Source organism: Wolffia australiana, chromosome 7 (genome assembly GCF_029677425.1).
Source record: "Wolffia australiana isolate 7733 chromosome 7, ASM2967742v1".
NCBI lineage: Eukaryota > Viridiplantae > Streptophyta > Magnoliopsida > Alismatales > Araceae > Wolffia > Wolffia australiana.
In genome coordinates, this window is record NC_135841.1 from 16,821,454 (window position 1) to 16,836,758 (window position 15,305).

The following is a 15,305-nucleotide window of genomic DNA, read 5'->3' on the forward strand; positions in this document are numbered from 1 at the left end:
TCGCCCCGCGATGGGGAAATGAGGGCGCGGCTGCGCGCGTAATCGTGTAAAAGGTGGGTTGCGGCACGGGCACACAACGAGGCGGACGGCCAGAAGCCGTGAGGCGCATCCGATGATACTCGCAGGCGCACGGCAAAGCGGTTCGCACGAGAGGGGATGAGAGTCTAGCGGCTCCTCAGCGGGAGAGGCCGGTATAGACAGCGATCTGGCCGCGGGATCAGGGGACAAGGATCTGAGCTCCGAACGGGCGTTTCTATGGCGGTGTGGCTCGGGAGATGGGATCCTAGTCTAGCGCGGCAAGATGGGCGGGGGCGCTGAACACCAAAGGGGATGGCCGAGGGGATCACAGATTCCCGATGGCGATGGAGGAGAGGTGGCCACCGAAATGAGGAGGAACAACCCAAACCGCTGGTCTCACTCACCGGGAAGTTGAACAGATTCCTGAGCGAGGTCCAGAGGTAGAAGATGAACACTTTCTATTTTTTAACTCAAAAGGAAGAATGGGAAGAAAACATTGGAAAAGATCATTTTTTTCGAGGACTCTCCTCTTGCTCTTGGAGCATGCCTTCCCCTTATATGGGGGGGGGGAGAGGGTGCCAAGAGCCAAAGGGGGAGGAGGGGTCCGTCGCATGACGTGGCCCTCCTCGTTACACATAACGACGAGACGGAACAAAAATGAAAGAGGGACGAGGCCTAACACCTGGCCGGGTCCGAATATTTATCACAAACAAACAAAATCAGAAAATAATAAAAGACTTACGATGAGTATTTAAAGTCGGGGTCGCGGGCGTCGGCGCGAGCGGATTGGAGAGGTGGACCGCGTCCCGTGGTGGTGTTGTCGCGATGGTCCCCCATCATCCTTCCGGGGCGGGAAGAGCTCGGCGTCGTCGAGCTGGCCTCCATGATGTCGTCAATGGGCTGGAGCAGGTCAGGTCGGTGTCACCGTAGGTCATCCTCTGTCATCCACGTGTCGTCCGACGTCGGGTGCCCCTGCCAGTGCACCAGGAATGTGCGCTCCACTCGATCCCCTACAGCGTTAATTACTTCCTGTATTACTGTTTCTATCTTTTCCTACCGCATACGGGTGGGTAGTGGAAGTGGGATTTGTGTACTCTTGCTCACTTCACTATCAAGTCTTGAGTGGCTGTGAGGCTCTTCAATGGGTGGCAAGGGATGATATCGAACCAGATCACAGACGTTGAAGGTAGAACTAATTTCCCAACTACGAGGAATGCTCACGACGTATGCATTGTCGTTGATCTGTTGGGCTACTCAGAAAGGCCTGGCACTACGAGCATGAAGCTTCGTAGCGACCCCTGGAGAGTGTCTCTCAGGCCTCAATCTCACCATCACTAGATCGCCCTCTGAGAATATACTGGACCTACGTCCCTTGTCGGGGGCAGCCTTGTATTGCTCATTGAGGGATGATATGCGTGAATGGATATGCTCATGCATGCTCCTAACTTCGTTTGCGAAATCATATGCATCATTAGAGATTTTACTACATGAGTCTAAGGGAAGAAGGTCAATGGGCTTCCTAGGAAGTTGACCGTACACTATCTTGAACGGGGCCTTCCCCATTGTGCTGTTCACCGAGTGGTTGAAGACGAATTCAGCGTGGGTAGGACTTGATCCCACGTCCTAAGGTTTTCACCAACTAGAGACCTAAGGAGGTTACCTAATCTACGGTTGGTAACCTCCGTCTGACCATCCGTCTGACGATGATATGCAGTGGAAAGCTTTAGTTGACTCCCCATGAGGACCCAAAGAGTCTTCCAGAAATAGCTCGTAAACTTAATGTCTCGATCAGAGACGATGGTCATAGGTATACCGTGTAACCTAATGATAACACCCTAATTTCGGTCTTTATTTCATGTTATTAGCATGATTTATGCATTTAAAAGGCTTAAAATTGGGTTGTTACCATATATGTACACGAAAAGAATGCTTCCAAGTAATTTCTGATTTTTCCCTAATTTTCTGTTAATTATATGAATTTGTAAGGATTTATTGAAGCTCGAAATAATTATTTTTGGATGAAAATGGCACATTAAAAAGTTTATTTCGACATTTATCAACATGGCAATTAATCAGGGAATTTTCTAGAATTTTTTACGAATTTTTAAGAATTTTCTGGGATTTATTTCAAGAAGAAATGCATTTATTCTATTAAAAAAGGGCATACTTATAAGAGAAAAAAATGTATTTATGCCATTTCTAGACTTTTCGGGGCCTTTTTGCAACGTTTCGTTGCAAAAAGACCCTGAAAACAGCTCTCGGTCGCCACGGCACGCGTAAAGATCCAATTTAAAATCATTCAGGGTTTATTTGCAATTGCATTATTAATTTTAGAGAAAATCGGAGGAGAGAGAGTGCCGAAAGGGCATATACACGAATATTTTTGGGCGGCGTTCGTTTACTATTGCTTGTTTTATTAAGGGCTTTCTTGAAAAAAAACGCAAAGAGCCTCCCGCCTTGTTGACGTGCGCAACTTTAGCCGTTGGATAAAAATCCAACGGCGATCGCACATGTGTATGTCGCAGGAGGTAAGTTCACCGCCTGTGCGGCGCTTACAATGCGCGTGCACGGGCGGTGACGTGGCGACACACAAGTAGGCAAAGGAATGAAAAAATGCACGTGTACGTGCGTATCAAAACGTACGCAAAATGCGCACTAACGAAAATTTAATTGTTTTTTTACTCTCTCGTCAGGGGTACGTGGCGCGATGAGAGAGTGCCCGCCAAAGGAATTGAAACACCGCAGCCAATGGGAAGTCGACACGTCATTGCGTGTATTAATAAATAAATCAATTTTAAATCCATTGGACTAAATTGGTTTAAAATTGATTTATTAATAACTTTTGATGCTGATGTCCGACTGAGATGATTTTTTTATGGATTTGCTCGTCTTGATCCCCTCTTTCTACCTGTATGGTTGGATCATTCAGATCTAGCCTACATTGATAGATAAAAATTAATTACTAAAGGAGTTAAAATGGTAATTTTCACCATGTGACCTAGGTATAAAAGCTGAATTTCGAGAGGAGGGGCTCATTCTGGAGGGTGCCTCATCACAGCTGCAAGACAGAGAGGAGTCCCAGCCTGGATCAACAGTTTTGGTATTTTTTTCTTTCATTGTATTCAAGCTTTTGTGCATTTTGAATGAAATAGGTTAAGTTGTTTGTTTCTTCAACTCCGTTCTAGTCTGAACTTCTAAATCGCTTGGCTTGAGCGGCATGTACAAGCCCTGATTAGGATTGAGAGGAGAAATTGAGAAATTTTACCTGGGCATTCAATTGCATTACAGAAAAATTATAAAAAAAATTAGTTTTAATTCTTAGAATTCTCAATTTCCCCATTTTAGTTCTGAATTATCAATCTGCAAAAATCAACCCAACTCATTTTAAGAACCCTCTTTCAACCTCTCTAAATGACTTCTTGGATCCTTTAATTAGGATCAAAGAAGGAAATTTAGAGTCCTTAATTCTTCTAGTCTTCTCATCTCTTCTATCCCCCTCTCTAAATTCTCACTTAATTAGGGTGACTTGATCCTCATTGAAGATCAAATTCACTCTAATTAGGATCTAAAACACAAAAAAAATAAAATCAAATTGAAATTCCTACTTGCCTCCCTTGGACGACACTCATACTTATCACTATACGTCTTAAGTGGAGTTCTTATAAATTTTATTGCATAAGCCAAAATCCACAACGACAAGGGCTAAAAATTGCATAGTTTTTACCCCTATTTTTGGCTTATCAACTAACCACGTGATCGAAGAAGAGTGGAGCAACTCTAGATGCGTCTGATGCTTTCGAACATGGCACGAAATGTGCCATCTTCGAGAAGCGGTCGACGACAACCATGATGGAATCATGGTTTCTCAAGGTCTTAGGCAAGCCTAAGACAAAATCTATGCTGATGTCTTCCCACGGCCTGTCGGGGACGGGTAGGGGCGTGTAGAGCCCCGTGTTCTGCTTCGTCATCTTCGCCCTCGTGCACGTGGAGCATTGGGAAATGATCTTTCCCACATCTCGCTTCAGAGACGGCCAAAAGAATCGATGCTCCATCTCCTGGATCGTCTTGTTGATGCCGAAGTGTCCGCTCAAGCCGCCGGCGTGCATTTTCCATACTAGGAAATCTTGGAGGGATGTCCGGGGTATGCATATCCTCTTGCCGTGGAAGAGTTACCCGTCGTCGATGTAGTAGTCCCGGGACTTCGGGACCATGCTGTCGTGGACCTGCGCGAAGATTTTCCAGAAGTCGGGACAATCACTGTACTCCTCGCGTAGCTGCTCAAAACCGAGGACCTGAGTCCTCATCACATTCAGCACTAGGGGTCTCCTACTCAGGGCATCGGCTACTATGTTATCTTTGCCCTTCTTATGCCGAAGGACGAATGTAAAATCCTATAAGTACGCAATCCAGCGCGCATGACGGTCACTGACCTTGCGCTGATCGTGGAGATGGCGCAAGGCACTATGGTCGGAGAATAGGACAAACTCCTTCGGGAGGAGATAGTGGCGCCAATGGCGCAGCGACTGCACTAAGGCGTAGAATTCTCGGTCATAGTTGTCGTATCGCCGGCGCGTGTCGTTCAGCTTCTCGCTGAAATTCTCGATGGGATGTCCTTCCTGGATAAGGACTCCCCCTATTCCGACTGCGAGGCATCGCATGACACCTCGAAGACCTTCGCAAAGTCGGGCAACTGAAGTACCGGTGCCTCCGTCATGAGCCTCTTCACTAGCTCGAAGGCGCGGTTTGCTGCGGAGGTCCACTCGAAGTGTTCCTTCTTGAGGAGGTCCGTGAGGGGTGCCGTGACGCCGCTGAAGCTCGGCACGAATCTCCTGTAGAAGGTGGCAAGCCCTATGAAACTACGAACGTCGTGCACGTTCTTCAACTTCGGCCAAGTGGTGATGGCATCCACCTTGGCGGGATTGAGAGAAACTCCTCGTGCGGATAAGATGAATCCAAGGAAGGATACCTCGGATACGAAGAAGCTACACTTCTTCGGCTGAGTGTATAGCTTCTCGCGGCGCAGTGTGGCGCACACTAGCCGGAGGTGCTCGTCCCTCGTAGCACTATACACTAAGATGTCGTCGAAATACACGACGATGAACTTTCCGATGAACGGGCGGAGTACCTCGTTCATGAGTCTCTAGAAAGTATTCGGGGCATTCGAAAGCCCGAACGGCATGACGTTCCACTCGTAGAGTCCATCCTTGATCTTGAACGCCGTCTTCCATTCGTCCCCGGGTCGGATCCGAACCTGGTGATATCCACTCCGAAGATCTATCTTCGAGTACATAGTGGCTCTGAGCATCTCGTCAAACAAATCCTGAATCCTAGGGATTGGGAAACGGTACTTCACCGTAATCTTGTTGATGGCCCTGGAGTCACAACACATGCGCCCAGTCCTGTCTTTCTTGGGCGGGAGTAGGGCCGGTACGGCGCACGGGCTAAGGCTCTCCCTGATCAATCCCTTGGAGAGTAACTCCTTCACTTGCCCGTGCAGCTCCTCATACTTCACCGGGTCCATCCGGTAGTGAGGCAGGTTCGGGAGCGATGCTCCCAGAACTAAGTCAATGGCGTGCTGTATGTTCCTCAGTGGAGGAAGCTCGCAAGGAAGTTCGGCGGGAAATACGTCTGCGAATTCGGCCACTAGCCAGGGCACCTCAGGGTCCGTGGGTTCCGTCTCATCCGGTGTCGATGATGGTGAGACGGTAAGCGCAAAACATACCAGTAGTGTGTCCTCAATGGGCTCAACGCCTCTCCTAAAGATGCAACCATTCGTGATGACCGGTGTCGGAGGTGGGACCTCCTATCCGCTAGTAGGCGCCGGCTGGGGGTATGGGGCGGGTAGACGGGTACCATGTGAGGCGCCGACCCCCATAGAGGAACGAGCACGTGTTCGCTCGTCCGGCTAACTGAACATCATGGTCAAACAACCAAGGACGTCCGAGGATGATACTACCAATCTTCATTGGTAGTACGTCGCAGAGTACCTGCTCGTCGTACGTGCTCATCTTCAACGGAACATGGCACTGCATCCGTACCAGGAGGGTGGATGCGTCGATCCATCACACGTTGTACGGCATCGGGAGCGGTACTAACGTGAGCCCTAGCTTGCGGGCGGTGTCCTCGGGTATGGCGTTGACGCAGATCCCGCTATCGACGATAAGCTTGTACGTTCGCCCGGCGATCTTCACGTACAAGTAGAAGATGGAAGTGCGCTGAGTAGTGTCCGCACTTCCGGGAGTCATCGGCTTCGGGGCCGAGGTGGGTGCGCGCGGTGGCGTGGCCGAGCCGGGCGCAGTGGGACGTGGGGCCGTTCCGGGAGTCGGCCCCACTGGTGGAGCGGTGATGGGACCTGCCCGGGTGGTATGGCCCCTAGAAGGTGCGCCCTGCTGGATGCGTAGGGTCGCAACGGGCTGGGCTGGAGCCGGGGGTGCCGGGGTAATCTGAATGTACCCGAGGGGTTCCTCGTAATCCTCTCCTTCAGGGCACTCCCCTGGATACTCGTCCACCTCCAAGTCGTCCTCTGGTGGGGCGTCTACCGGGTTCCCGTGAATGTCCATGTGCAGGAGCGAGGGACACTCCGTGCGGCGGTGTCCGAATCCCTTGCACTTGAAACATTGCATGGGTTCACGGCCGGCTACCGGGGCCCTAGCGGTCGACACCACGGATGGGGTCGACGGTGCGGGAGCGGGTGCCGGAGTGGGGGCCGGAGTGGTCGGTCGAGGGGGAGCCGGGTTTCCTCGTGTCCATCCGGATGCTGCTCTAGGGGTGGAGCTCGAGGTTGAGCTAGTGCTGCTCACCCGGGGTGCGACGACGCTCGTCGGAGTAGAATCATCATGGGAGTACTCGTTACTCTCCACGAGGCCGTATGCCAAGTCCACGGTACTAGGGTTCTGTTCTAGAACCTTAACCCCTAGATCTGTCCGTAATCCGTGGACAAAAAAGGCTATCTGAATCTGAGGGCTCTCTACGAATTTGCATCTCATGCGATACTCTTCGAACTCCTCAATGTACTCGCTGACCCGTCGTCGACCTTGCTTTAGGTCCATCCACTTGAGCAACAAGCGGGTCATGTAGAGCTTAGGGATATACTTATCCTTCAGCTTGCGAGCCATCTCGGTCCATGTGTGGGGTAGATCTCCCTGGAGTCGGGCGGCCTCCTTCTCGTTCTTCCAGAAAAATTTGGCCTGCCCTCCGAGACGAGCCTCGGCATATGAGACGCACAGGTCGTCGTCCATATCATACCACTGGAAGTAACTCTGTAAGTTGGATTCCCAATCGGGGTAATCCTTCGGGTTCCGGGATCCTTCGAAAATAGGTACTTCCATGCGCACGCTCTTCTGAATCATAGCGCGATGCGCCTCGCGTCGTCTCTCTCGTTCATCATCTGGATGACGAGCTGGTGGGGGCCGAGGGACCTCCCGAGGGCCTACTTGCCCTGCATAATCCGGGACCGGTGCGACCGGAGGTGCCGGTGGTGGGTAGTAGACTGGTGGTGCCGGTGGTGCGACGGGTGCCTCCGGGGCATAGCCCGGTATGGATATGCCGTGGTCGGTGCCGGGGGCACGGGGTGGACCGCGTGCTTCGGATATGGGTTTGGAGCGTATGCGGCGCCACGGCAAACTGACCGTGCGTGCCGATAGGGTAAGTCGGCTGTGGTGCCGGCGGGTATCCCCTAGGGTAGTGCAGGGCCGCGATAGGTGGCACATGGGGTGCTCTATGGGGCTGAGGCACGGGCACGTGCGCCGTGCTATAGTAGGTTAGCGGCCCGTAAGTAGTCGGGGCCACCGGAGGAGGGGGGGCGCCATAGTGTGGCCCACTCGGTCCGGTAGTATAAGTTGGCGCATAAGGCGCCGGAGCATAGGTCGGCACGGGGGGAACCCCGTGGTGCTGACGGGGCGGGGGCGGTCTCGCCTCCGACGAATAGTGCTCTCTATCATGTCGATAGGAGCGCTCCTCGGGAAAACGCTGTGCACGATACCCGTCCTGTGGTGGTGACCGTCGTCGGTGATGCTCCCACCTCCGCTGCTTGTGGCGCCGAGGTTTCCACGCCGGTTGGTCATACTACGGTGCTGCTGTAGGCCGTGGAGGAACGTACGCCGGGACCGGGGCGGGGCTGCTGGGCATGGGGGCCTTGCCCGGGCGTTGGGGAATATCCCCTGACGAGCTAGTGGTCTGGTGACCACTAGGCGGCGCTCTAGGGCTAGCCGTAGAGGAGGACACACGGTCCTCGACTCTAGGGGCCGGGTGGGGCAAACTAGAGGAGGAGGAGGAACTGGTGCCTCCTCGTTCACTATCAGATCCTCATAATATGGGAGATATAACGGGTCTCCCGGGGGAAGACCCTCTACGTTAGGACGAAATTCATGAACCGCGCCAGAACCTTCCGCGTCGGCGTGCCGCAGTTGGGCCCGTGTCTGAACCATCCTACGGTCAACTTCTTCAGAATTGACGAAGGGTACTATCTAGGTGATGCTACTAAATGCGATGGATGCTATGACGTATTTTTTTTTTTTTATGCGAATGCAAATGAATTTTGAATATGTGATGAGAAAATGAAACAATGTGTAATAAGTGCGGAAATAAGTAAATAATATCCGACCGACCGTGTTAAGCAAGCGCTAACACGACCGGCTCTGATACCAATATGATGTAATACGGGACGGCCGGGATTGTCGGCTCGTATTACGTCACAGCGATGCACGATGCGTGTCAATTATGAAGATGAATGCACGTTCAAATTTCCTCTTAGAGCGACGAGGGCGGACCAACGTAGGGGCGACGGTTCAGTAAAATCCCCAAGGGGACAACTAGATCCGGGTCGACTCCAAGTGACCCGCAAGATCTCACGATCGGGCTCGTCGTGAGGGCGTTTGAGGACCCACAGGACTTCACCTTCAACGACTACAATCTATTCGTCAATCTCAAAGAAATCCTATCTCTCGAATGGGTGCCTAACCTATCCGACGTCACGGAACTAGGCGGTAGTGGATTACGATAGCGGAAGACAGTACTGAAGGAAATAGTAATACTGATAAAGAAAGGGGAGGGAGAGAGAAGGAACCTGGTATCGCTCTCCCCCAAGGACGAACGGCCGAGACGATATCCACGTCAGAGGCACGATCTAACAGCCAGGGCTACAGGCAGTAGCGTTAGCGGGGCGCGCGCGGGCGCAGGAGCCTGGCAGGAGTTGGCGATCGACGAGGGGGCCAAGGGGCACGGCGGCTTGCGGGCTTGGCCGCTCGCTTGCAGGCAACTCAAATAAGAACTTAGTAGTAGTGAATCCCTGGCAGCAATAATCCTGGTCACGTTCCGTAGGTGACGAACGTCGTAGGAAGCTCCGGAGCTAGATCGGGGGGGGCGTGTGATAATCGCGTCTGAGAAAGATCACAACCAGATCGGGGACTGGAGGCCGATCAGGGCGATGGGAAGGGTCCAGAGGGAATTACCTCGATCACCGCCAGTCAGACACGAGCAACAGCCGCGGCAGAATTCCCTGGTGGGAAAATGAGAAGGTCGCCCCGCGATGGGGAAATGAGGGTGCGGTTGCGCGCGTGATCGTGTAAAAGGTGGGTTGCGGCACGGGCACACGACGAGGCGGGCGGCCAGAAGTTGTGAGGCGCGTCCGATGATACTCGCAGGCGCACGGCGGATCAGTTTGCACGAGAAGGGATGAGAGTCTGGCGGCTCCTCAGCGGGAGAGGCCTATATAGACAGCGACCTGGCCACGGGATCAGGGGACAAGGATCTGAGCTCCGAACGGGCGTTTCTATGGCGGTGTGGCTCGGGAGATGGGATCCCAGTCTAGCGCGGCAAGACGGGCGGGGGCGCTGGACACCAAAGGGGGTGGCCGAGGGGATCACAGATTCCCGATGGCGATGGAGGAGAGGTGGCCACCGAAATGAGGAGGAACAACCCAAACCGCTGGTCTCACTCACCGGGAAGTTGAACAGACTCCTGAGCGAGGTCCAGAGGTAGAAGATGAACACTTTCTATTTTTTAACTCAAAAGGAAGAATGGGAAGAAAACATTGGAAAAGATCATTTTTTTCGAGGACTCTCCTCTTGCTCTTGGAGCATGCCTTCCCCTTATATGGGGGGGGGGGAGAGGGTGCCAAGAGCCAAAGGGGGAGGAGGGGTCCATCGCATGACGTGGCCCTCCTCGTTACACATAACGACGAGACGGAACGAAAACGAAAGAGGGACGATGCCTAATACCTGGCCGGGTCTGAATATTTATCACGAACAAACAAAATCAGAAAATAATAAAAGACTTACGACGAGTATTTAAAGTCGGGGTCGCGGGCGTCGGCGTGAGCGGATCGAAGAGGTCGAGCACGTCCCGTGGCGGTGTCGTCGCGATGGTCCCCCATCAGCCTTACATTGTAAACCGCATTTTAATACAAAACCTAGCTAGTTGTAACACCATTTAATGGAAATTAAATGTGATATTGTTCTAGTGAGAGGCATTGAATGCATTTATTGGAAAGTGTGAGTATTTTAGTTATAGAAATGTATGATAGCCAGAGTATTGGATTAAAGTATACAAAGAATGAGGAAAATTAAAATTTCATTGTCTGAGACTAATGTATTGCATTAAAATAAATTTGAATTCAGCATTAACCGAAACAAATAAAAATGTGAGTGTTGGTTTCGTCATCAATAAGAAGTTGGTCAAATTGAGCGTGTTTTATAGTATGAGAAGGTGTTGCGGTTCACGAATATACATTCATTTAATGGAAATTAAAGGATTTATGTGGTAGTTTCTTATAAGACTTGGTATAGTTTTTGCTATAATTATTTATCAAGCGGTATACAAATTTTCTCACTTTATACATAAACTACATCATTTTATTTATTAAACTAGACACTTAACGTGGCCCTGACATGATTATGTAAGGCTTTGCTTGCAAACCTGTGAAAGGGATTCTCTTCTACATATTTGTACATTTATTTGTATTTAATATAAATCAAATTAAGTGTCATAACTACCTTCATCCCTCTATGGTTCATAGTTTTTATTATAATTACTAATAGCCTATGTATGATAAGACAATCCAAGAGTACAACAGTAAATGGAAAGCTTATGAAAAGATGTCTTTCATGTTGTGCAATGTTGTTCTTTAGACAACAAACTATCTATTTAGCATATTTATAACCTAAATTAGGTTTTAATATTTGTTAATTACTCGTCAACAGTGTTCCCAACATCTATAACTCTAGAATAGTTTCGCCATAGGTTTTAATAAGCGCTGATAAATATTTTGGGAAAATTGAAAACAAAAAAAGGATATTTTTGTGGTCGAGGGGTGTTATGGAATTTTTAGTTACACATTAACATTCTTCTCGCAAATATTTTTTATGTCTGCATTTTTTCCATTCCCTATAAATGATGAGTTATTAAATTGTATGCTGTGATAAATTGTAAATATTTTTGGCCAAAAGCTCAAGTCAAAAAATTGGATATTTAGTAAGTGAGTGTTGTCAGAGACGTTATAATTACAAATTTAAAATTCAAATTCCAAAGGATTTTTTACATATTCCTTTCCTTTGTTTCCAGAAATTTCAGATGCATAACATTGTATGCTGTCATAGTTTAAGGTAAATATTTTAGGAATAAAAATGAAGACTGAATATTTGGATATTTTATGGAGCTATTGATTGTGTGGACTGCTGAATTATTGGGTTAAATTTATTATTCTAAAGTATTTTCTATGCCTGATTTTGTTATGTTTCATGTAAATTATAGGAAACAGAATTGTACACTTTGATAATAGTTGTAGATTTTTTGTGAAAAAAGCAAGACTGAGCACTTGAATATTGTAGTGATTGAATAATGACATGGAATTGTTAATTGAAAGTGATTTGATAAGTTCTCTTTTTCTACGTATTATATAAGTTATAAGCCCCATTTAATGTAATTATATGTACGGTGCTAAGAAAATCTTTTTCGTAGCATATACTATGATTTAAGACACAACAGACTTTGAATATCTTTCATTACTGCAAAACTCCCATTCTTAATTCTAAATTAAAATGTGTCATCAATTTTGTGGATCCATAATCAAATCTTATGCACATACATCTTTATGTCTTTCTATGTTTTTAAACAATATTTGACAATATATATTTAATTTTTATCCAATATTAAAATAATTATGTAAAATAAGTTATGATCAGTATATTAGTAACATTTAATATAATGAACAGATGATACTAGGAAAAAAAATCGGATCTAGAGATAGAACATTTAAAATATCCTGCGAACAGATGATACTAGGAAGAAACGTTGGATCTAGAGAATGATCGTGCATGCCCATAGTTAAACTATATCTACATTTTCATTTTTTAGAATGGAACATGATTATTATTTATAAATATATATATATATATATATATATATATATTTAAAAATGAAACATACTGGGGGTTTCCACTGTGATCGGGGCATACACACAGTCATAAGAATGTCTCATACAAAGTAAAAAGGATTCATCTTTATGTCATGATGTTTTTAAAAGCAATAGTTGTAAAAAAAGTACCGTGTAACAATATATTACAAATTAGCTCATTTGATGGTCAATTTCTTGATTATGTTAGAGAGCAGGTTGGTTTTCATTTATGGGCTCATAAATCTGCACAAGAGTTTGAATTAAAAACTTATATAGAAGCCAAAAGTTATGCAATAAATTTCAAGCCTGTTATCAAAAATATAAATAAACTCTACCTCTGTTCTTTGGGGATATAGGTTTATTAAAACTTCAAATGAAAAAAAATATCTGGCGAAATAAACATATTCACAAAATACCAATCGAATACTAATGCCTATTAAAGATAGGAGCAAAAATCAGGTACCAAAATGAAAAGTCCCAACTGGTTTTGAGAGTGATCAGCTTATCAGAATAATAAATCCCTGGTAGAATTCATTTCCACACTGACTCTTCATTTTGAGTCTTCATATTGGTCATGTATAGAGGAAGATGATAATCACTGTTGTAGATTCTCTATGCGAAGGGCATAGAACAATAATGAATATATTTCAGAACCCCGACCATCATATCTAAAATTAAAAATAGTGCCTTAAATATGTGTTCCACTTGTTTAAATAATTTTCATAGTAAGTTCAGCCTATCATTGTTATTACATATTTATTAAAATATTGGTCTAAATGTACAACTTGAAGATGTTGACATATGTTTATTGCAGCATTCCTAGATGGAGTTTACTAATTCAGTTTAATTTATTGAAATTATGCACTTGTAAAACTCATTGAAACAAAACAAGGTGATAAACTAATGATACATTTTTATTTAAAACTAATGTAGTAAAGTGTATCATGATAGGAGAAATGACGGGAATCAGTGGTGAAAGGGAACTTACACGTATTCCAACATATTAATCAGTCCAATAATATATTTCCCTTGATACTATTTACAATTACAGAACCTCGCTATATAACATAGAAAGTAGAAATATTGAGAATTTCTGATTTTTTATATTTCATTTTCCAACTATTCCCATTTTTCAGAACGTGTGAATTTTTCAATTTTATGATGCCTTGTGGTTGTTAATTTTAGCCTTTAGAATAAATTTATAAAACCTTAACTTAACCTGTATAATGATGAGTAGAGGTATCGTCCAAGGGAAGCTAGTAAGGTAATTCAATTGTGATCTGCATAAGTAATTTGACCCTAATTAGAGTTAATTTGATCTTAAATAAACATCAAATCACCCTGATTAGAGGAAGAATTTAGAAAGGGATGTAAAAGAGATGGGAAGAATGAAGAAATAGGGAGCTCTAAATTGAATTCTTTGATCGTATTAAAAGGATTAAAGGAGACAAGTAGAGGGATTAAGAAGGAAATTTGATTTGGTGTTGGTTGGTTTTGGGAATTGGGTAATTCAAAATTTACTAACTATTAGATCATTAAGGGAAATTTAATCTCCTAAAAATTAAACTTTTTCTTTTTGATTTTTGGGTTAATAGCACGAAATATCCCAAACTTGTTCAAAAATCTGAGACTTATCCTAAACTTTTTTTTTGGCACGGTATATCCCAAACTCGCTAAGTCGACGATGGCACGGCATATCCCGGTGATGACATGGATTCCATCGTGGCAGCCAGATGGATGTCCGGCCATATTTTGACCTCGCAGAATCCACTTGGCAGCCACGATGGATTCCACGTCATAACGGGGTTTCCACTTGCCAGGTGTTTTTCGATAAGAGAGAGAAGGAGAGTGAGGCATTCTAGAGAGAGAAAGTGAGGCATTCTATAGAGAGAGACATTCTAGAGAGAGAGAAAGGGAAAGAGAGGCATTCTAGAGAGAGAAAAAGAGGCGCTCTAGAGAGAGAAAGAGTGGCCTTGTTCCTTGACTACAACGTCGACAACCCTAACCGCGCTTTCATGTCGGATTTTGTGAGTTTTCTCTCATTTTCCTGCTCGTTCCCTTCTTCTCTTCTCTCTCTCTCTAGAATGCCTCTCTCTCCCTCTAGAATGCCTCTCTCTCCCTTTCTCTCTCTAGAATGCCCCTCTCTCTCGAGAACGCCTCTCTTTCTCTCTCTAGAATGCCTCTCTCTCTTATCAGAGAACACCTGGCAGGTGGAATTCCCATTATGACGTGGAATCCATCGTGGCTACCAGGTGGATTCCGCGAGGTCAAAATCTGGCAGAAAATCCACCTAGAAGCCACGATGGATTCCACATCATCACCGGGATATGTTGTCGTCGACTTAGCGAGTTTGGGATATACCATGCCAAAAAAAATGTTTAGGATAAGTCTCAGATTTTTGAATAAGTTTATGATATTTCGTGCTATTAACCCTATATTTTTTATGGTGCAAGTAGAATAGCTAGTTAAATCTCACAATCCCTCTTCTCAATCCCATGAAGGTCTTGTACATTTCACTCAAGCCCAGAGAGTTAGGAATTTAAACCAAGATAGTCAACAATGACGAAGAAATTTACTAACAAATCATAAAAATTACACTAAAAATTCAAATATAATGAAGAAAAAGGAACCAAACAGGGTTGATCCAAGATGAAGCTCCTCTCTATCTTGCAGTCGTGAAAAAATTGCCTCTAGAATGACCTCATCCTCTAAAAATTTGGCTTGTATACTTAGGTTACATTGTAAAAATTACCATTTCACCCTCATACTGTAATTCATTTTATCCATCAACGTAGGCTTGTTCTGAATGATCCAAATGTACAGATAAGAAAAGGAGGTAACAAATCCATTAAAAATCACCTCAGGATCAAAAGTTATTAATAAATCAATTTTGACC

The 15,305-nt window shown here is 45.9% G+C and overlaps 1 protein-coding gene across 6 annotated transcripts; it reads right to left on the reverse strand.

Moving 5' to 3' along the window:
• Positions 1–224: 224 nt before the first annotated feature.
• Positions 225–10,383, reverse strand: LOC144705893 (uncharacterized). 6 transcript variants are annotated; one of them, XR_013582138.1, is made up of 3 exons: positions 9,468–10,383; positions 9,083–9,395; positions 225–1,028 (listed from the first exon to the last, which is right to left on the reverse strand). XR_013582138.1 is itself a non-coding variant. In XM_078578753.1 (2 exons), the coding sequence occupies exon 2, from the start codon at positions 7,725–7,727 to the stop codon at positions 6,081–6,083; it is 1,647 nt and encodes a 548-aa protein (XP_078434879.1). In that variant the 5' UTR covers positions 7,728–9,304; positions 9,468–10,383; the 3' UTR covers positions 225–6,080. The 6 variants fall into 6 exon arrangements, 3 of the variants coding, with proteins under 3 accessions (XP_078434879.1, XP_078434878.1, XP_078434877.1); XR_013582140.1 differs by having other exon boundaries at positions 225–3,246; XR_013582139.1 differs by having other exon boundaries at positions 225–4,241.
• Positions 10,384–15,305: the final 4,922 nt, after the last annotated feature.

What these genes read in the sequence shown, in the direction of transcription:
- LOC144705893 (XM_078578753.1), bottom strand. Translation starts at nt 7,727, where the DNA reads ATGTGCCACCTATCGCGGCCCTGCACTACCCTAGGGGATACCCGCCGG.